At 47.0% G+C, this 20,609-nt stretch overlaps 1 protein-coding gene across 5 annotated transcripts in view; it reads left to right on the forward strand.

Moving 5' to 3' along the window:
* The window catches only part of Extl3 (exostosin like glycosyltransferase 3), a 90,557-nt gene that overhangs the window by 54,357 nt on the left and 15,591 nt on the right, over window positions 1-20,609 (forward strand). For 4 of the 5 annotated variants that reach the window (XM_052191178.1, XM_052191179.1, XM_052191177.1 and 1 more), the window contains 2 exons: window positions 9,047-9,142; window positions 11,338-13,941. In XM_052191178.1, the coding sequence (XP_052047138.1) occupies window positions 11,794-13,941 (2,148 nt within the window). In that variant the 5' untranslated portion in view covers window positions 9,047-9,142; window positions 11,338-11,793. The remainder of the gene's footprint in view (window positions 1-9,046; window positions 9,143-11,337; window positions 13,942-20,609) is intronic. The other variant, XM_052191181.1, reaches the window with a different exon arrangement.

Genomic DNA, 20,609 nt, shown 5'->3' on the forward strand with positions numbered 1-20,609 from the left:
AAGCATGTCTTCCTTTTCTTATGATTCATTTGTGACAGGGTTTTTGTTGTTGTTGTTGTTTTTGTTTTTGTAATTCATCTGGGGCTTTTTTATTCTCATTAGTCATAGAAATCTGTTCCCACCCCCTCAAATAGGTAATTATCACATTATTTAATGGACTGTCAAGCATGGTATACTTTAAAAGCCTGCAACAAAGTATTTCCGTCTTTCCTCTTCCCTTCCCTTTTGTTTGTTGCGGCACTCAGGCTGGCCTCCAGCTAGCTGTCCTTTGCTTGAGCCTCCTGAGTTACAAAAATGATACACACTTATCAAGTAGAAGGAATAGCACAAAGTATTTCTTGCCAGTAAACAGACAGTAGACAGGTGAGAAGCTGTGCCCAGGGTGTAGGCCACGCAGATCTGGGTTGTATCTGGCTCCTCAGTTGTTGTTGTTGTTGTTGTTTTTTTTAATATTGTCTTTAGCAACTCTCCTAACCTCCATGATTTACCATGTCTTTGTCTGTAAGGCAGAAATAACAGGAGCCCCCAAGTGGCTTCTGAAACAGTCGATAGCTTAAGTTGTGTTGTCTGGAGTGGTGCTGTGCCTGGCGCCACAGAGGTGAAGGAACTCGTGGGTGCAGTGTTGTTGCTGGCTTTCTGCTTCAATCTCAGTGGAGTTGTCTTAGTTGGATTTAATTACATTGATTCACTTGCCACCAGCCTTAAAAAACAAAACAAAAAAAAAAAAAAACCCCAAAAACCCGTCAGGTCTTCTGGCCATGGGCACGATGTGTAGAGGACCCTTGTTGGATTTTGATAGCATTCTCCTGCTTGTTAAGGCAATTTTGGCTGAAATGGGAAAAAGAAAATAGTACTGTATGTATAGATAGGTAGGTAGGTCTCGGGTGCAGATAGAGACACACTGGTATATCATTTTCTCTTTTAATAAAGAAACACTATAAATCTGAAGAGCGTCATGGCTCTCACCATTGTGGTTATAGTGCATTAGCACAGTCATGGAGGACGTAGAAATCATCCTGTGTGTATGCTTATGGGACACGGGACCCTCTGCCTCAGATGAGTGTCTCAGGCCGTCTCACACAGTGCTTGGGACCTGAATCAGGCAGGCTGCCTTGGTAAGTGCTGCCGGAGTGGCACTGCGCTGTGGCTTCCTTGTGTACATGCCGCAGTGGCATCGGGCCTGTCTAGTTATTGGATGATTAAGGTGAGTACTGAGGGATGCGTGGACTTAAGCTGGCACACAGAGAACATGCAGGAGTGTGGGCTCACAATCACTGAGAGCATATCAAGCACATGCAAGGTTTCACTTGTCAACACCTGGAAGGGCAACCCAAGTGGAAGCAGGCACATCTGGTGAGTGTCTTGGCATAATTTCCTCCACTTCCTCTTTGTCTCTCTCTTCATCCTCTCCAGCTTTTTAGGATATAACTGTTGAAAGACACTAATGCAGATCTAAGTAAACAGATGTTCCAAAGTTTCCTAGTAAACAAGAGCTTTATTCTTTTTTTGTTTTGTTTTGTTTTTTGAGACAGGGTTTCTCTGTGTAGCCCTCCCTGGCTGTCCTGGAACTTGCTCTGTAGACCAGGCTGGTCACCTACTTCTGCCTCCCAAGTGCTGGGACTAAAGGCATGTGCCCTATGCCCGGCTTCGCTTCAGAGCTGTATTCTTTCTTTTATTCCCCTAGAGCTTTATAAGAAGAAAAGTCAAGTAGAGTGGTTGTGATATGAATATGCCAATAAACTCTTAAAAGCAAGGCACTGATAGAGCAGAATAATATTCCTGCCAATTCAGGAGCTGGCTGAATGGAATGCTAGAGGAGAAGGTAGCTACAGAGGAGGTGATGGGCAGTGTGTGTGTCTGTGTGAGGTGGGGGGAGAGATGACAGAAGAAAGGAGGAGGTGATGGGGTGACAGAAAAGAGCCAAAGAGAAGATGGAGACAAAGAAAAGGAGGTGATGTGATGGAGGAGGTGACAGGGGAGGAGAAAGTAGGAGGTGACAGGGGGTTAGAAATAGGTAACAGGGGAGGAGGTGACAGGGAAAGAGGCTGTGAATTTCAAAATTGCCGAGAGATGACAGTGTCAGCTAAGAGTTTGATATTTTAGTGATAGCTGCCATCTCTCTAAGGCAGATTTAAAAACTAGAAAGAAAAAAAAAGGATTTTCTCTAAGGATTTTCTGATCGGGTTGAAGAATCAGTTGAAGTGATAACCGAAGTTTTGAACCAAATAATACTGAATTGAGCCCAGCGGGAGACTGGGGATTTGGCAGTCCTTTGTACTTGAAGAACTTTATGGGATCTGTAAGACTTAAAGTGGCTTGTATATGGAGTCTTTCTTCTTTATACCTGTTTGGTGAAGCTCTTTTAGTGGCAGAGTATGCTTCCCTATCATCCTCTGGGAGAATGAGAGAGAATTCTCACCTACTCTTTTTTTTTTAATTTATTAATTTTATTTATGTGAGTGCACTGTCACTGTCTTCAGTCACACTGGAAGAGGGCATCAGAACCCATTGCAGATGGTTGTGAGCCACCATGTGGTTGCTGGGAATTGAACTCAGGACCTCTGGAAGAGCAGTCAGTACTTTTAACCAATAAGCCATCTCTCCAGCCAAGCTTGAACTATTTTTAAAATTTGTTTTTTATTTTTAAATATTTTGTGTATGTGTGTGTGTATCTGTGTGCCTGTGAATGCAGTGCCTTCAGAATCTAAGAAGAGGACAGTCGGAGCCTCTGGTCCTAGAGTTATATTGTGAGCCACTGCCTCAGGAACCAAACTTGGGTCCTTCGCTGAGCTATGACTTCAGCCCTGACCTTGAAGTCTTGATTCTACTGCTTCTACCTCTCCGGGATCACAGGCATGAACCACCATGCCTGACTTAACAGCTCTTAATATAAGTGAAAAGAAAAATCAGGTTGCAAATGAGAACATACGGTGTCCTAGTTTTGTAAGCATGTCTGTGTGGGTAAGGGAAGCCTCTGCCTTTAGCAAAATAGCATATGTGTTTCCCCTTCAGAAGCCATATTATGTATCAAGAAAGAGGTAACTTCTCTTTTAAAGCAGACAAGTGGTGGGTGGGAAGCAGGGGCTAAGAATCTAAGGATCTGCTCGGTAGGCTGGGGTGACCTCACCCGAGGCGGGTGGTCAGTGTTAGTGTCCTGTGCTTATTTGTATCTTCTCAAAGACGCGGAGCAGCCCTGGAGTCTGTGAGCAGTGGGAATGGGACACCATGTTGAGAGTGTAGATCTTCAGGGAAGCAGTAGGGGACAGAGAGTCTCTGTCACAGGCACACGGATGCCACTCTTAACCTGGACTGTGGGTTGTCAGGAGGAGGAAATGGCCGCCAAGAAAGCATGGCTGTGGTTTCCTGTCTGTGGATTCTGGGTTCACATTTATCATTGCTGTGTGGAGGTTGAGAAATTAACTTGAGACAGAAGGCTGATAATCAGGCCGGGCTAGCTGTCCGACAGACTGACAGACCGACAGACTGACAGACCGTTCTAGATGGGTGCCCGTAGGTTTCTCAGAAATAAACAACCCCAAGGAGTGAGTGATATAGGATTACAGAGGCAGCAGTCTACCATCCATTATCAAGAATCAGCAGCTACTGTAAGGTGAGCCAAGGAAGACAAGGAGGCGGTGCTTGTCTTCTGGGGCTTCTGGAGATTTGAAATAGTTGTCAGAATTAAAGCCCAGTGCTACGCTGAGGAGTGATGCAGTCAGAGGAGAGAGCTGACGATCATGCCTGTGGGCTGCCTCTGACTTCTGGCTTGTACGTACGCGCGCGCGCGGTGTGTGTGTGTGTGTGTGTGTGTGTGTGTGAGAGAGAGAGAGAGAGAGAGAGAGAGAGAGAGAGAATGAATATGTGTTAGTGTGTGAATGTGTATGTGTGTTACTGTGTAGACCAGGCTGGCCTTTAACTCACAGAGGTCCACCTGCCTCAGTCTCCCAGATACTGCTGGGATTAAAGGTGTATGTCACTGTGCCCAGTGAATGTCTTGATTTTTATAGTTTTCAGTCTAAGAATGAACAACATTTTAAAAGTGTTTTAATTTTTTAAAAGATCTGTTTTACTTTATGTGTATGAGTATTTTGCCTTTCTGTGTTTATGTGTGCACCACATGCATGCCTGGAGTCCTAGAGGTTAAAAGAGGACATTAGATCCCTTGGAACTGGGTTCCAAGCCACCACGTGGTTGCTGGGAACCAAACCTGGGTCTACCGCAAGAGCAACAAATGCTCTTAATACTGAACCATTTCTCCAGATCCTTCCCCCTTTTTTAAAAACTAAAATAGGCTGCAGGCATTTTATGTGACCTCTACGCATACTAAACTATTAGTTGCCTGACCCTTTGCTGAAAGTTTCCCAACTCCTAAATCAGACAGATAGGAAGAAATTGCCCGAAGGCAGCACAAAGGGCAAAGCCAAAGTTATGAAGGAGGCGAGATGGTTTGGAGGCTGAATGGGCTCTGACAGGCTCCAAATAGAGACCCAAGGGGGACAAGCAGACTGTATCCAGAGACTGTAATGAATAAGCTTCTAGGTTATTGACATGAGTCCTGAGATTCAGAAAGTTCAGCAGCTCCTCTTCAAATAAAAACCCTACAAGTAAATACAAAAAGATTTTTCAGACAGCAGAGCGTGGGCCTGGGAAGATTATTCAATTGGTAAAGTGCTTTCCATACACACAGGAGGGCCTGTGTTTGATTCCCAGCACTCATAAACTCCACGTGCAGTGGCGTGCACCTGTGCTGGGGAGGCAGCGGTGCAAGCATCCTTGGGGCCAGCTAGTAAGTATAGCTTACTGGTAAGCTACAGGCTTGGCCAGAGACCTTCTCTTAAAGATTGAAACCCTACAGTGGTAGCACATGCCTTTAATCCCAGCCCTCAGAAGCAGAGGTAGTGAATCTCTTGAGTTGGAGGCCAGCCTGGTGTGCAGAGAAAGTTCCAGGACACCTGTATGTGTAAGGCAGTTTGATGCAGGTAACCGTGCTGTGCTCTGAGCAGAGGGAGCCATCAGAAATACCACTAAACCTTTGGATTGGTTAAGCCAACGTTATGATTTGTATTTTACGGGTAACCATTAAAGAAGACAGATAAAGAGCTGGGCGGGTAGTGGCGCACACCTTTGATCCCAGCACTTTGGAGGCAGAAGCAGGCAGATTTCTGAGTTTGAGGCTAGCCTGATCTACAGAATGAGTTCCAGGACAGCCAGGGCTACACAGAGAAACTCTGTCTCCAAAAACCAAAAAACAAACAAACAAAAAAAGAAGACAGATAAAATAACATTCTCCTTAATATGAGAGAGGGACTGTGTTAGGTTTGTTGATTAAAAAACCTGAAGATACTCAAGTTCCTTATGTATGGTGTACTTCCCTGTTATGAGGACCTTAATGCATGTTGTGGTGACCCCCAACCATACAATTATTTTCATTACTACTTCATTTTTTTTTTTTTTTTCAGGACAAGCTTTCAAGATTTCTCTGTATAGCCTTGGCTGTCCTGGAACTCACTCTGTAGACCAGGCTGGCCTCAAACTCAGAAATCCACCTGCCTCCGTCTCCCACATGCTGGGATTAAAGGTGTGCGCCACCACTGCCCGGCCCCTCATTACTACTTCATAACTGTAATTTCACAACTGTTACAAATTGTAATATAAATATCCATGTTTTCTGATGGTCTTAGGTGACCCCATGAAAGGATTGTTTAACTCCTCAAAAGGTTAGCGACCCACAGACAGAAAAGAACCCCCGTGCTATGTGCTTTATGCCATCTCTAGATTACTTACAATACCATATTAGTCTGTCTTCTGTTGTCACAAAACACTTGACGCTATTGTAATGTAGAAAATAAGGAGGTTTATCTGGCTCAGTTTTTTACCCATTGGTAATTTCATACATATGTACAGTGTGTTTTGATCTTATCAGTCCCTCCTACCCATCCAGTGTAGGATGCCCTCTTTTTGTAACCCGAGTCCAGTCAGTATAGCCTGTGCATGGGTATAGGGCCATCCACCAGAGCACGGGCCACATGACAAGGCCATTTTCCTGATCTCTACCCTAGCAGCTTCAGTTGCTCAAGCCCCTCGGCTGGAGACGGACTTCCTGGGGTCTGTCCTCATCCTCCTGAAGTTCTGAACGGCTTGAGCTTCCTCTTAGTTTTTGAGGTTGAACATTCACAAAGCATAGTGCTGGCTTTGGCAGACGCCCCCTGGGCTGTGTTACACTTGTCGTGGACGATAGCCTGGCGGAGGTGAAGACCACAGGTAGTTTATTTATTGGTAGTATCCTTAAAATTTTATTATTATTATTTTTTGTTAAATGGTCAAAGAAAAAGTACATTTGTATGTATTCAAACAGACAGACAAAGGCAATGCTAATATTTATCTGATAGATCTTTTAGTGAAGTACTATAGATAACCTTTGTTTTAAAATATATTTGATTAGGTTGAATTTCTTTAAAGAAAATCATTTGTTTCTACAGTTGCTAAGTGGAAACCAACATTCCTCAAATATAAATCCTGAAAGAAACAAATTATTTTTTTAAATTTTAATTATTTTAAGTTTTCTTTTGAAATAAGAATCTCCATATACATTGTCCATGCTGGTCTTGAACTCCTAACTCAAGTGGTCCTCATGCCTCTGCCTCTCTAGCACGCATCTGCCATCATTCCAGGTTAGCAGATTAATTCTTACTAAATACTAAGTAAGATAGAAAGGCGGGGAGAAAGTGAGATAGGCTGCGGGCTTCGGTAGACTGTGCCATAGAAGAGTGGCCTGGAGACCTGAAGGATGGGCCAGCGAGACATTGAAACTGGAGCACAGACCGATTTCAGTAATCCAAAGGCTGAGCTGGTGGAGTATCTGGGGTTAAGTAGTATCCTTGTTATGGGCTAGGACTAGGACGAAGGCAGAGTATTAATTAAAAATGGGTAAGTGTCAAAATTCTAAACCATTAGTACAAGTATATTATTGTGATTATGATCGCAATAAAAATGGCACTATTTGGTACAAGACTAGACACGGATGTAGGAGCTGGAGATTGAAAAATAACCAAGATTTATAGCCAGTCTGTGATTTTTCATGTGACATACTCAGAAGTGTATGCTTACATGCAGTCTCTGAGTTTTATAATGCTTCCAAGCAAAGTTACTGTTGCTTTTCTGATGATAAAATGAGCATCTGTCAATGGGGTTCCATCCAAGCCTGGCTGCTCCAGGTCCCTTTCCTGAGTATAGCATATTGTTTCTGACTGGAGGAATGTGGAATCATGGGTAGAACTAAAAGTAATTTGGAAAATGACTTCCTTGAAGTGACTGGTGCACCTCAGGAGAGGCAGGTCCGTCCTGAACCAGGAGGCCTTGCTGTTTCAGAGCAGCCAGGCGAGCGTTGAGGGTAGTGGCTTCTAGATCTGAGCATAGGTGATGCTTGACATCATGGAAGCAGATGGATTCATTAACATGATGCTGAGAGCCTTCCAGAATCCTTTTTAAGTATGAGGTAGGAGGAAGACTGGATGTCCCCAAGACAGAAAAAGAACATGAGTCAAAGGTGTGGGTGGGTTCTAAAAATGTCCTACCATAAAAACCAAGGGAAGAGACTGGGACGGCCAGCAGTGACACAACTCATCAATAACTCACAGTGGACACACTGATGACATAGCAAGGCAGGAGTGAAAGGGCCCTGCTCTCAGGAAATAGGGTTTAGTGTGGAAAATGGGCGAGAAAAAAACGCAAAGGCAAGGGAGGGGGGGTGGAAGGAGGGGTGGAGAGGAAAGGGCAAAGGAAAAAAGGAAGAAGAAACAGAAGAAAGTCAGTAGGTTAATACCAGAAAGTCAGAAAGTGTCAGGGACTACAAAAGACAGCTGTAAAGTGAGAGCATTAAGAGCCTGAGCTGGGGTGGGAGGTGACAGTGACATCTCTGAGTTCAAGGAAAGCCAGGGCTACACAGAGAAACTCTGTCTCAGAAAAACAAAAGAAAACAAAACAAAAGAAACTGAACCTGAAACCAAAAGCCGAATATTTCTGAGTGAACAGCAAGTATGTGATAGTACAGAACTTGGTGTGTGTGAGCTGGAAGGCAGCAGTGATGCGCAGTTTGAATGAGCAGTGGTGGTAGTGGGGGGACAGTGCATCTAGAAAGCACTGGATCCTAAGGAGAAGAGAAACTGCCTCTGGTTGGCAGTGTGAAGGATGCTTTATAGGAGGGCCCCAGGCAGGTCGGCAGGCACTAATGCTGTGGCTGGTGAGGATTACAAGGTGCACAGTGCACTTGCTCTGAAAACCACACGGGAACACATTGTGCAAGTGTTGTGGGGGCATTTATTTCTAGATGGGAGAATTTGAGAAGAGAGTTTGAGGGTTTCTCTTTTTATTTTTGCAAACTGTAAGTAGCTGTCTAGGAGGCAAGATCCACGCTATTGACCATTGGTTGCTCTTTGGCTTGTATTGGTGAACAAGCTAGAACTTAGTTGGATGAAATTCCTTAGAATCAGTGTTGGTTTCATTAGAACATTTATTCTGTTGTCAGCTTTGTTTGTATGTTGGGTGCACTGGGAGTACTGTTGCTCAGATGCATTGAACCCGAGCTCCTCCTGCCTTTGCTTCCTCGTGCGGGATTACAGGTGTGCCGCACAGCTGGCACAGCTGGCACAGCTGGTGCTGCCTCCAGCATCAGCTCAATTATGCTTCCAGTTGCTCCTCCCCTGCCTCCTGTTTATCCCGAACTCTGTTCTAGTTATAAGCATCACCTCACCTACAAAGAGCTCCTGTGTCCTTCTGAAGTCCGTGTACACTGTCTGCATCTCACAGCATCCTGTCTTACACTGTCAGGCCCATTAGCAAGTAACAACTGCCCAAGTAGTTTGCCTGTGAAAAAACTCCCACCATCCTCGTGCTTGTCAGTAGTACCCACTGACTCCAGACAGCTCTGTTTGTAGCTTTGTGATGGCTGAATCTGCAAGGGAAGCCTTTTCAGAGAGACTAATCAAAGTCCTTCGCAGCACCTTCTGGAGTGAGCGCTTTCCAAATCATCACTTTCTTTTCTCTTTAGACCAGGAGAACAAGTTCTGGTGTCCACTAGTTCAAGAAATCCTGTGTTGAAGCATAATGCCACTACATGAGCCAGAGAAAGGAAGAGCGCCATCAGGTGGGTGAGCGGGAAGGCCCAGCCTCGTGGCCTGGCGTCTGTCTTGTCTTCCCTCTGTTCTGCCCGCTCTTTATTCATTCATTTATTCTTTTTATTCAAACATTTGAATAAAAGGATAATATGAATGCTTTAGAAATCTAGATCATGAAACAGGCAGTGGCCACGCCTTTAATCCCAGCACCTGGGAGACAGAGGCAGGTGGAGCTCTATGAGTTTTAGGCCAGCCTGGTCTACATAGTGAGTCCAGGACAGTTAGGGCTACCTAGTGAGACCCTGTCTTGAAGACAAAACAATCTAACAAAGGATGAAATGCAGGTCTTGATGTGGAATGTTTGAATAGAAGTTTTTTATCTGAGTTTGAAGATTTTTTTAAATTTTTTTATTTTTATTTTTTGGTTTTTTTGGATTTGGTTTTCTTGAGACAGGGTTTCTCTGTATAGCCCTGGCTGTCCTGGAACTCACTCTGTAGACCAGGCTGGCCTTGAACTCAGAAATCCGCCTGCCTCTGCCTCCCAGAGTGCTAGGATTACAGGTGTGCGCCACCACTGCCTGGGTTTATTTTTATTTTTTGAGGCAGGGTCTTATATGATTCTATCTGGCCTAAAATTCACTATGTGGACCAGGGTGGTTTCAAATTAATTCATAGAGATCATCTGTTTCCCTTTGCCTCATGAATTCTGGGATTAAAGTTACTACCACTAATTTATTTTTAAGTGTGTGTGTGTGTGTGTGTGTGTGTACACATAAGTATGTGGAGGCCAGGCTTCGCAGTCCCTGGAGCTGGAGTTGCAGGTGCTTGCAGGAGCTGCCCAGTGAGTGCTGGGAAGGAAATGTGGGTCATGTGCAAGAGCTGTAAGCATTCTGAACTGCTGAGCCTCTAGTTAACAAGTTTAGATTATCCACATTTAGTATTTCAAGGACAACATTTGTTTTGCTTTCCATTGCCCTGATCATTTGCTCAGCTTAACCCTTAGTAAAATTGCCATCAGCTTTTTTTACTTTAGGATAGAAGAGACTTTAACTGTTGCACATCTGTAGCAAAGATGGAGGCTGGAGTGGCTGAGCCTTTGTGAGGCAGTTGTTGTAGGGCTGCTCCTGCAAGTGGCTTCCGTCTTCCTCTCCCCCTTTTCCCTGCTGGTATTGAATTCCCAGGTTTGTAGGAGATAGGTTACAGCTTGTCTCTTAGACTCAGTAAAGTGTGATGAGGTCAAGGTTATTACCAGGATACAATTTTTTTGACATATCCTAGACTGTCAAAAGTACATGTACACATGTACACACACACACACACACACTTTTGTTTCATTTTTTGAGGCGGGCCTTGTTGTGTGGTACTGGCTGGCCTTGAACTCAAGACTTTCCTGCCTGTGCCTCCAGAGTGCCAGTTAGTCTAGGCTGTGTCTGTCACCCTACCTAGCTATGAATGTATTTTTGTGTGTGAGAAGATGTGAAAATGAAATTGGAGTATCTTGTGGGCATAGATAGTATGGATTCTATGTATGTTATGCATGTATGTATATATGTGTGTGTGTATGTATGTACTCTATGCAAGTTTGACTTGTAGCTGTGTCTGGTTTGGGGGGAATGTAGGTAGGCCGCTTCTGTATGTTGGATTGTAGAGTGTGGTGAGGGAACAGGACTGGGAAGCTGTGTGGGTACTGTGTCTTGGTACTTCACGTCCTCTGCTCGTTTTCATAGCACAATAAACATCACCTTGTTGTCTGCATGCATTTATATCTGTTTTACAAGATTAGGTCACTGAGGATAAGGGCCAGCTGCAGGTCTGTCCCTGAAGGATACAGGCCAATGCCTCTCATTTCTAAGTATAGTCTTCTCCCCGAAAGAGCAAGTTACTGTCGCTATTTTAAGAAGGAGTGCCTGATGTCTGCTAATGGAAGATAAATAGAGGCAAGCTGGAAAATACCTTTTATCTACTCCTGGGTGAAGTTCAAAAGAGTTCTCTTAACTCTTTTCAACTCTAAATTTAACAAATTGGGCTTCTTGGAGTTGCTTTTTCTAAGTAGATCAAAAGGAGACTTTCGTGGTCGGAGGCCCGAGGTGGGTGCGTGTTGCTTCTCTCACGTCATGTGGTGCTGGCTCTCAGGTAGAAACAGCTGTGCTGGGGTCAGGCACGGGCGGCAGTGGAGCTTTGAACAGAAGCTTTTGAAACTGACAAGTTTCTCCTTCTCTTGCAGGCCTGATTGTTGGTAGTGACATGGAGGACGGGGCTGGCCTTTCAATCAGCCAGCGGTTCTTACCAGTCGCTGCATAGTTTGAATAGAAGTTATGCATATTGGCTGGCCAGCAAAGCCAAGGAACAAAAGCTATGGCAGTTAAACCGGTCCCTCTGGGTCCAGGGCTCGTTCCCTGGATTTTAGCACCATGGTTTTCTTCCTTTTCATCCCATCAGCAATGCGGTACATTCTTCTATTTGACAACAGCCGATACTTTGGATTTGCCTGACTAGGGTTAGAGACCTGAATCACAGCGAGGACAATGAAATTTCCATTTTATTTGGTGCCTTGTGCAGGGAGCACACTGATTCTTCCAGAAACTTGTGTGTGAAAGAGAGGTTGAGTTTTGTCAAACAGACTCGTGGTTATGGCGAGTGACCCGACGTGATCAGAGCAGGCGAGAGCCACAGTGAACTCATGACAGGCTATACCATGTTGCGGAATGGGGGAGTGGGGAACGGCGGTCAGACCTGTATGCTGCGCTGGTCCAACCGCATCCGGCTGACATGGCTGAGTTTTACACTGTTCGTCATCCTGGTCTTCTTCCCCCTCATTGCTCACTATTACCTCACCACTCTGGATGAGGCGGATGAGGCCGGCAAACGCATCTTCGGCCCTCGGGCTGGCAACGAACTCTGTGAGGTAAAGCACGTCCTGGATCTTTGTCGGATCCGTGAGTCTGTGAGCGAAGAGCTTCTCCAGCTGGAAGCCAAGCGGCAGGAGCTGAACAGCGAGATTGCCAAGCTCAACCTCAAGATCGAAGCCTGTAAGAAGAGCATAGAGAACGCCAAGCAGGACCTGCTGCAGCTCAAGAACGTCATCAGCCAGACGGAGCACTCCTACAAGGAGCTGATGGCCCAGAACCAGCCCAAGCTGTCCCTGCCCATCCGACTGCTCCCTGACAAGGACGATGCTGGCCTGCCACCGCCCAAGGTCACGCGGGGCTGCCGGCTGCACAACTGCTTTGATTACTCTCGTTGTCCTCTGACGTCTGGCTTTCCCGTTTATGTCTATGACAGTGACCAGTTCGCCTTTGGGAGCTACCTTGACCCTTTGGTCAAGCAGGCTTTTCAGGCTACAGTGAGAGCCAATGTTTATGTTACAGAAAATGCAGCCATCGCCTGCCTGTATGTGGTGTTAGTGGGAGAAATGCAAGAGCCCCCTGTGCTGCAGCCTGCCGACCTTGAAAAGCAGCTGTTTTCTCTGCCACACTGGAGGACAGATGGACACAACCATGTCATCATCAACCTGTCCCGGAAGTCAAACACACAGAATTTACTGTACAATGTCAGTACAGGCCGGGCCATGGTGGCCCAGTCCACCTTCTATGCTGCCCAGTACAGAGCTGGCTTTGACTTGGTCGTGTCACCACTTGTCCATGCCATGTCCGAACCCAACTTCATGGAAATCCCGCCTCAGGTGCCAGTTAAGCGGAAATATCTCTTCACTTTCCAGGGCGAGAAGATCGAGTCTCTGAGATCGAGCCTGCAGGAGGCCCGTTCCTTTGAGGAGGAAATGGAGGGCGACCCTCCGGCCGACTATGATGACCGGATCATTGCCACCCTAAAGGCCGTACAGGACAGCAAGCTAGATCAGGTGCTGGTAGAATTCACTTGCAAAAACCAGCCGAAGCCCAGCCTGCCAACCGAGTGGGCGTTGTGTGGGGAGCGGGAAGACCGTCTGGAGCTCCTCAAGCTCTCCACCTTCGCCCTCATCATCACTCCCGGGGACCCACGCCTGCTCATTTCAGCTGGGTGTGCGACACGGCTCTTTGAAGCCCTGGAGGTGGGAGCTGTGCCGGTGGTCCTCGGGGAGCAGGTGCAGCTCCCGTACCATGACATGCTGCAGTGGAATGAGGCTGCCCTGGTGGTGCCCAAGCCTCGGGTCACAGAGGTCCACTTCCTGTTACGAAGTCTTTCAGACAGCGATCTGTTGGCTATGAGGCGGCAAGGCCGCTTTTTCTGGGAGACCTACTTCTCCACCTCTGACAGTATTTTTAATACCGTGCTAGCCATGATTAGGACTCGAATTCAGATCCCAGCTGCTCCCATCCGGGAAGAGGTAGCAGCTGAGATCCCCCATCGTTCAGGAAAAGCAGCTGGAACTGACCCCAACATGGCTGACAATGGGGACCTGGACCTGGGGCCGGTAGAGACAGAACCACCCTATGCCTCACCTAAATACCTCCGCAATTTCACTCTGACTGTCACGGACTGTTACCGTGGCTGGAACTCTGCACCCGGACCCTTCCATCTTTTCCCACACACACCTTTTGATCCTGTGTTGCCCTCTGAGGCCAAATTCCTGGGCTCAGGGACTGGATTTCGGCCCATCGGTGGCGGGGCTGGGGGCTCTGGCAAGGAGTTCCAGGCAGCGCTCGGAGGCAATGTCCAGCGGGAGCAGTTCACAGTTGTGATGCTGACCTATGAGCGGGAGGAAGTGCTCATGAACTCCCTGGAGAGACTCAATGGCCTCCCCTACCTGAACAAGGTAGTGGTGGTGTGGAACTCTCCCAAGCTGCCCTCGGAGGACCTTTTGTGGCCAGACATTGGTGTCCCCATCATGGTAATAAAATGGGCAGTGTGTGTTACTGTGCGGAGTAGTGCCCCACTCTTAGTGCCTTCTCTCGTTTTTTATCATTTTTGCTCCCTTGTAGTAGAGGTGAATACGTGTACCTCTGTATGTATGCACGTGTACATGTGCGTGCGTGTATGCACTCCTGGTGCTGGGGATTGAGCCCAGGGCTTTTGCATGCTGGTATAGCATATTTATCTAGTTATTTATAAACCCTTTTAGGTGGCGCCTTTCCCCATGAATGCAAACTGTTTGGAGAGGATTAGGAGTGAAACTTTATTGGAAGAACTGTATCATTGGGGTTGGGCTTTGAGGTTTCACAGCCTAGACCAGGTCCATCTGTGCTCTCTGCATAGCTGTCAGCCACTTACCCAGTACTGTGCCTACCTGCCTGTGCTCCCCACTCTGATGGTAGTGACTAACCCTCTGAACTATAAACAAGATCCCAGCTAAATGCTTTCTCTTACAACAGTTGCTTTGGTCATGGTAGCTTTTCACAGCAGTAGGACAGTGACAAAGGCATAGGTGTTGAGTTGTTTTAAAGTGTGGTATTTTGTGAGAGACACACTTGCGCATACAGTGGACAGTGGAACAGTGCTGGGTTCCTGCTTCCAGTAAGCAATGACTGAAATCCACCAGCAAACTTGCCAGAACTGATCCTTTCTTTAATCTGTTGGGAAATGAATAGTTGCTGTAATTTCTGGGCAGCCCATTGCAGTAATATGATACTTAGCTGGAAATGCCAGAATTTCTCCAAACAGGCTGTTCTAACACACGCTCTGTATTAGCATGCAATCTTTTCTAGTTATTTTTAAAAGGAAAGAGTTTCAAGTTAGAGAATTTCAGTCTAGTCACTAAATATTTTGACTGTGTTTTCTGCTTAAGGGAAGCAGGTATTTAGAGCAGTAGTTGAAACTGCTGGCCCTCTCGGTGAAGGCAGGTGTCAGCGCCAACAGTGCTCCTCAAAGCAGGTTTCCACCTCAGTGTCAGCACGACCCATTCCTCGTGCCCAGCTTCCCAGGCACTCTGGGAGACTACCTCCAGGGACGATGACTCAGGTCAGCATACTGGCTGATGGATCAGCTCAGGAGCATCCATGCAGCTACAGAGAATGCTGGGCACCTTGTGCTTCAATTGTGCCCAGGATCCAGGCGGGCATCAGGCTGACATCTGTCAGCTGTGGACTCCCATGGGTCGTAGCTACTTGAGTGGATGGGGATTATCGTAGTGGGGGACATGTGGTGGGTGTTATATTTTAAAATCTCCACTCTTTATTTATTACATAATGATGGAGTGAAGGTGACCTTCATGGCCTCTGTCCATGAAGCTGGTTCCGCAGTCTGTAAAGAGGATCTCAGGTCCAGAGGAATTAGGCAGAGAGAGGGGCAGTGCTGATGGGCTACTGAGAGAGGCCCTCCATATGAGTGTAGGAAGACTGAGAGGCGGTGATGGAGAGATGCCTAATGCCAATCAAAGGAGGGCTGGAGAGATGGCTCAGCAAACGAGAGCACTTGTTGCTCTTGCAGAAGACCTGTGTTCTGTTCCTAGTGCCCACGTGGTGACTTCCCACACCCCTTCTGACTGCAGCAGGCAACAGGACACACGTGGTTCACTAACATACATTCCAGCAAAGCAGGCATAAAATAAAATGAGTAAATCTTTACAGAAAAATTTAAAAAAAGAGAGTCTCCCCATCCCAAGGAATTGGGTGTCCAGTCTCCTGCAGAGCTCCCAGTAGTTAGGGGACACCACTGTACAGCTGTTCCACTGCACCTGGATGTGCATCGTTGGCGTCTCAGACCATTGCCCTGTGTAAGTTACGGTTTCCTCTAGCTGCTTCCAAGGTGTCCCTTCATGTTTGGATTTCTGTAGTTTATCTTAGGCCATGGCTTAGTTCTCCTGGATTTTTTTTTTTAAAGTACAGATATTTTTGTTTTTTTTTTTTTTCCGGGTGGAACACAAAGGGAGAAGTTTTGGCTGTTGGATGGTTGCCCCAGTATTTGTTGAGTTTATGTTTGCCTGTTCTGTGAGAGCAGGGGTCAGGGTAGCCTGGGGTAGGAATGGGCAGGAGTCGGGTAGTTTATGCTCAACACACCGAGCTCCCTTCCTTCTCTGTATTTCATAATCGTTTCCTTTCAGGGATCCACAAAACCTCCTGATACTCAAGACAGAAAGACTGTAGGTTTCCCCAGTGCCCCAGCTGCCCTTTGGAGCCAGGTCTGACCTCACCTTAGAGCAAAGCGTTCTCAGCCACGAACCCTGCCTGATTCCCAGCTCCCTGTCATCCGTCACTCCTTTGCTTTTGAGGAGTTTTTTGTTTTTAAAATAATTTATTTGTATTTTATGTACATTGGTGTTCTACCTGCCTCTGTGTGTATGTGTGTGTGTGTGTGTGTGTGTGTGTGTGTGTGAGAGAGAGAGAGAGAGAGAGAGAGAGAGAGAGAGAGAGAGAGAGAGAGATCGAGATCCCTTGGATCTAGAATAGCAGACAGTTGTGAGCTGCCACGTGGGTGTTGGGAATTGAACCTGGGTACTTAGGGAGAACAGCTAGTGCTCTTAACCACTGAGCCATCCCTCCAGCCTCTCTGTGGACTCTTTAAAGTTTGTCCAGAGTTTATAGTTGTTATCTGTAGGGATTGATTTTTGTCAGGAGCCCTCCTAGAAGCAGAAACCTCTAGATAGCAATTCTCAACCTATGGGTCCTGGCCCCTTTGGCAAGCCTGTGTCTCCAAAAATACCTACATTGTGATTTTTTTCTAACAGTAGCAAAATTACAGTTATGAAGTAGCAATGAAAGTAATTTTATGGTTGGGGTCATTACAACACAAGATCTGTATTAAAGGGCCACAGCCTTAGGAAGGCTGAGAACCACTACTCTAGATAATCTTCTTTTTTGACACACTAAAATTTTTGGTCTCAGTTATTCCTGTTTACCTATTTTTCTTAGTCGACTTTATTTTAGATTGTAGAAAATAGTAAGATGGCCCTTTTAGAGCACTCATCAGACTTTCCGATGTCCTGTGGTGTTTCAAGGCTTGGCCTGCAGTGGAAGGGACACTTTTGTTTCTTGGCAAGTCCAAGAAAACATTAGTGATTCCAGGCTGGCTTCCAGTGTCCTCTGCTGTCCCGGCTGGTGCTGGAATTGAACACGGAGACTTCTGTTTGGGGAATAGCATGCTTTGCCAACAGACTGAATTTAACACTGTTTCCTACATGGCCTGTTGGTGCATGGAAGAGAACTGGGCAGGAACTACCTCTGGAGCCGTCTTCCCTTGTCACCACCTGGCTTTCTCCATGGGACATCCTGGAAGCTGAGAAGCCATGGCAAAGCAAAGGCTCCCTCCTCAGAGATGCAATATGCATTATTTTCTAAATGTCTTTGCACTCTGCTCTTTGAAATATCACATGTAAACCAGATGGTGAGTCAGTCAGGACAAACGTCACAGTTTGTCCAGAGTGGACCTGGCGGTTTGCCAGTTTCCCTTTGTTGGCGTTACCATTCCAGAGTGAGTTGCATGGCTGCACGGGAAGATTCTAAAACTGCCAGGAGTCGAGAGTCTAATAAGCAGGGATTGTAGACGTTGAGAGGGATGGTTGGAAAGTCAGGCTGCATAGTGACTTACCAGCCATAGCCAGGCAGTCTCTTAGACACGGTCTCCTTAGCTCTCACGGTCGCTCTTCACCACGTGAGAGCAGACCATTTAACATGAAGTAATCTAATGCTTTCCTTTTGTGCCAAGCACAGATTGCCTGGAAAGGCGTAAGATTGCTTATGAATAAATAATATAAATATATCGTGTATAAAACTAAGACTGTAAAGTAACTGTGCAAAGTGTGAGGAAAGCTAGAAGAGCCTCGCTAGCCTTAAAGATGCAGTGGCTTCAGGCAGTAGCGCTGTGTGGAGAGTAGAGGCTTGCTGTTAGGGCTGGAGCTTTGGAATCCAGCGGGTTCTGAGCTGCTGTTCTTCCTGCCTCACTACTCGACAGACTGGGATAGGGGTGGGTGCCAAGCCCCACTTGGGAACTGTCTCAGGGTCTCTTGGTGCTGAGCTTGGCAACTGTCTCAGGGGTCTCTCGATGCTGAGCAAGGTCTTTTTGTGCGTCTTCTCCCTGGAGGAGCCCCTCTGCTTTATGCTGCCTTAGTAATGCTTTCACAGGTCTCATCAGCACCGCTTTTAAAACTTCAAATGAATGTGTCTCATGGGTAGACAGGTACTGTTTTCTGCTGCATTAGCCTTAGAGTTATGAATGAAAATGAGTTCATGGTGTTACTCTAACCCCCAACCCCTTGATTGTTCCCCCTTGGCCCCTCCCACCGACTCCTGCCTCTAGCCCTTTGGTTGGTGCTGATGTGTTAGAGAGCAGATCGATGCAGCTTCCTAGCCTCTAGCCCTTCCTTCATTCCTGGGCTCTGTGGTCTGCTTTAAGTTAGAGGAAGCAGCTGCTGTTTCCTGTGTAGCTGTCTGTCGCCTGTGTGGTGACAAGGCTGGCTATGTAGTGTGCTATGCTCGAGGCATCGTTAGAGGCTGGAGGATGTTAGGCTGGGCTGAGCCGATGTGAACTTAGTAGCGTGAAGGCCAGAAGGCCAGCCTGTCAAGTCAGTTCTAGGCCAGGATTGCTGTCCTGGCCACTGCCCTGTGCTGGGAAGAAAGGCGTGACAGGAGGCAGGGCTTCCCTGAAGGATGGTAGCAGAAGGCGGGCTGCCCTGGGAATGTGCTGTGGGAAGCAAGCAAATGTTACCAGGAGGTTGATGGAGATCTTTTTGCATTAGAAAGCAAGACTAGAAGTCAGATGTGGCATAGACAAGTAATCGCAGCCACCGGGAGGTAGAGCTGCAAGTTAAGAGCCAGCCTGAGCTACATAGGTGAAGGCAGGAAGACTATGTTAAAGGCCAGCCTGGACTACACACTGAGTTCAGGGCCTGCCTGAACAACACAGCAAGAAGGAAGATAGAAACAGGAGCAGATACTAAGGGGTCTCCTGCCCTGTCTCATCGTTCTGTTACCTGTTATGTTGAGCGTCCGTCACCGCAGAGCTGACTGGTTCCTGTTTGCGTTTACCCACTTGCTCATCCACACGTTTATTTGATGCGTGTTGGACATCTCTGTGGCAGGCAGTATGTGTGCTGTCCTTCCGGTCGATGCCAGCCTCTGAATTGAAGCAGTAATATGAAAGCTAGTCTTTTGAGTTACCAAAGTGTAACACAAAGTCTGTAGTACACCTTCCTGGCGCAATGTAAAGACACAGCCGGTCCTGAGGGGCTGGGGTGGAGGATTACTGCTGTAATTTGAAACAAAACGTCAACAAAAATGGGTGTGCTTTCGAAGTTCCTTTCCGTTGACTCCGGTCTTTTACATCTGCTGTGCTTTTCGCAAGCTCCTGGAGACGGGTGCGGAGCTGTGTCACAGCTGTGCATTTTGGGGTGGCCGCGTCTCTCTGTCAGGATTTTGTTGCTGAAGCCTACCATGGTTAGCTGCCGAGCTTCCATTTTGTTTAGAGGCAGAGTGCGACATAACCCGGGCTGGCCTGGGACCTGCTCTGTCATATAGCGCCTTTAACTTGGATCCCTCCTGCTCCCGCCTCCCCGTGCTGGGTTGAAGGCAAAGCCTGTACCCATTTGGCTTCTGAGTCAGAACTCTTCCCCCTTCTTCGCTCTCGGGCTCCTGGACGTCATCTCAGGGATGGGCTTCAGCGAACCTATGCACAAACCTGCTTGCCAATCAGTCCAGGGCTCGAGATTCCCGGCTTTTCACTGTAGCCTACTCTTTTAAAGAATAAGGGAGCCAGGTGGCACACACCTTTAATCCCAGCAGTTGGGAGGTGAGGCAGGAGGATCTCTGTGAGTTGAGGCCAGCCTGGTCTATATAGTGAGCTCCAGAACAGCCAGGATAATGTAGAGAGACTGTCTCAAGTGCTGGCTTGGGGAGAACACAGAGGCTGGCGACTTGGCTGGCACCTGTGAACTGCAATTTGTGAGCGAATCCTGTTCGGTGTGGGCCCACGTCATTGTCTTCACTTCAGCTTTCCTTGTTTCCTGGTTTTGGACTCGGAGTTTGGCTGTTTGGCTGGTAATTGACTCCATGTTCTGCAGACAACGCGGTGTTTTAGTAGTGTTCAGCCGAGGAACCACCAGTTCACACTAGTAGAGGTCGGGTGGAATTCGCACTGCTTTTCCTATAGGCTCCACCCCTATGCTGCTCTCTTTACACTGGAGCAGAGCCATCTGCTGGGGCGCTTGGGAAATGCAGCTTTGGTGGCCTTGGAGGCCCAGGCAATGTCCTTGCAGCTTGGCTTTGAGTCACTAAGTGCTCAGGCTCTGTTGATAATCTTGCTGGAAATTAATTCACAGAACCGGTAATCTTAAAGAGAAGCTTGAGGAATTGAATTTACCTATGTATCTGCTGGGGCTGAGGAGGGGCTGTTCTGCAGAACTGCCTGAATATATTGCTATGAGTGGACACAAGGGATGCTGGGAAAGTGAATGAATGATGGGCCGTTTGAGTGATTCGTCACCCTGTCCCATCCTGTCTCAGGTGGCCACACGATCTTACCTGATAACATCTCTGAAACTGGGTGCATCTTAAAATGGGTAGGAGTTGCCTTTGGGCAACTAAACTCGTCTTTGGGGCTTGTGGCCACTTCTGGCCACCTTCCCATTCA

The sequence above is a fragment of the Apodemus sylvaticus genome, chromosome 8, assembly GCF_947179515.1.
Source record: "Apodemus sylvaticus chromosome 8, mApoSyl1.1, whole genome shotgun sequence".
In the NCBI taxonomy this organism is placed as follows: Eukaryota; Metazoa; Chordata; class Mammalia; order Rodentia; family Muridae; genus Apodemus; species Apodemus sylvaticus.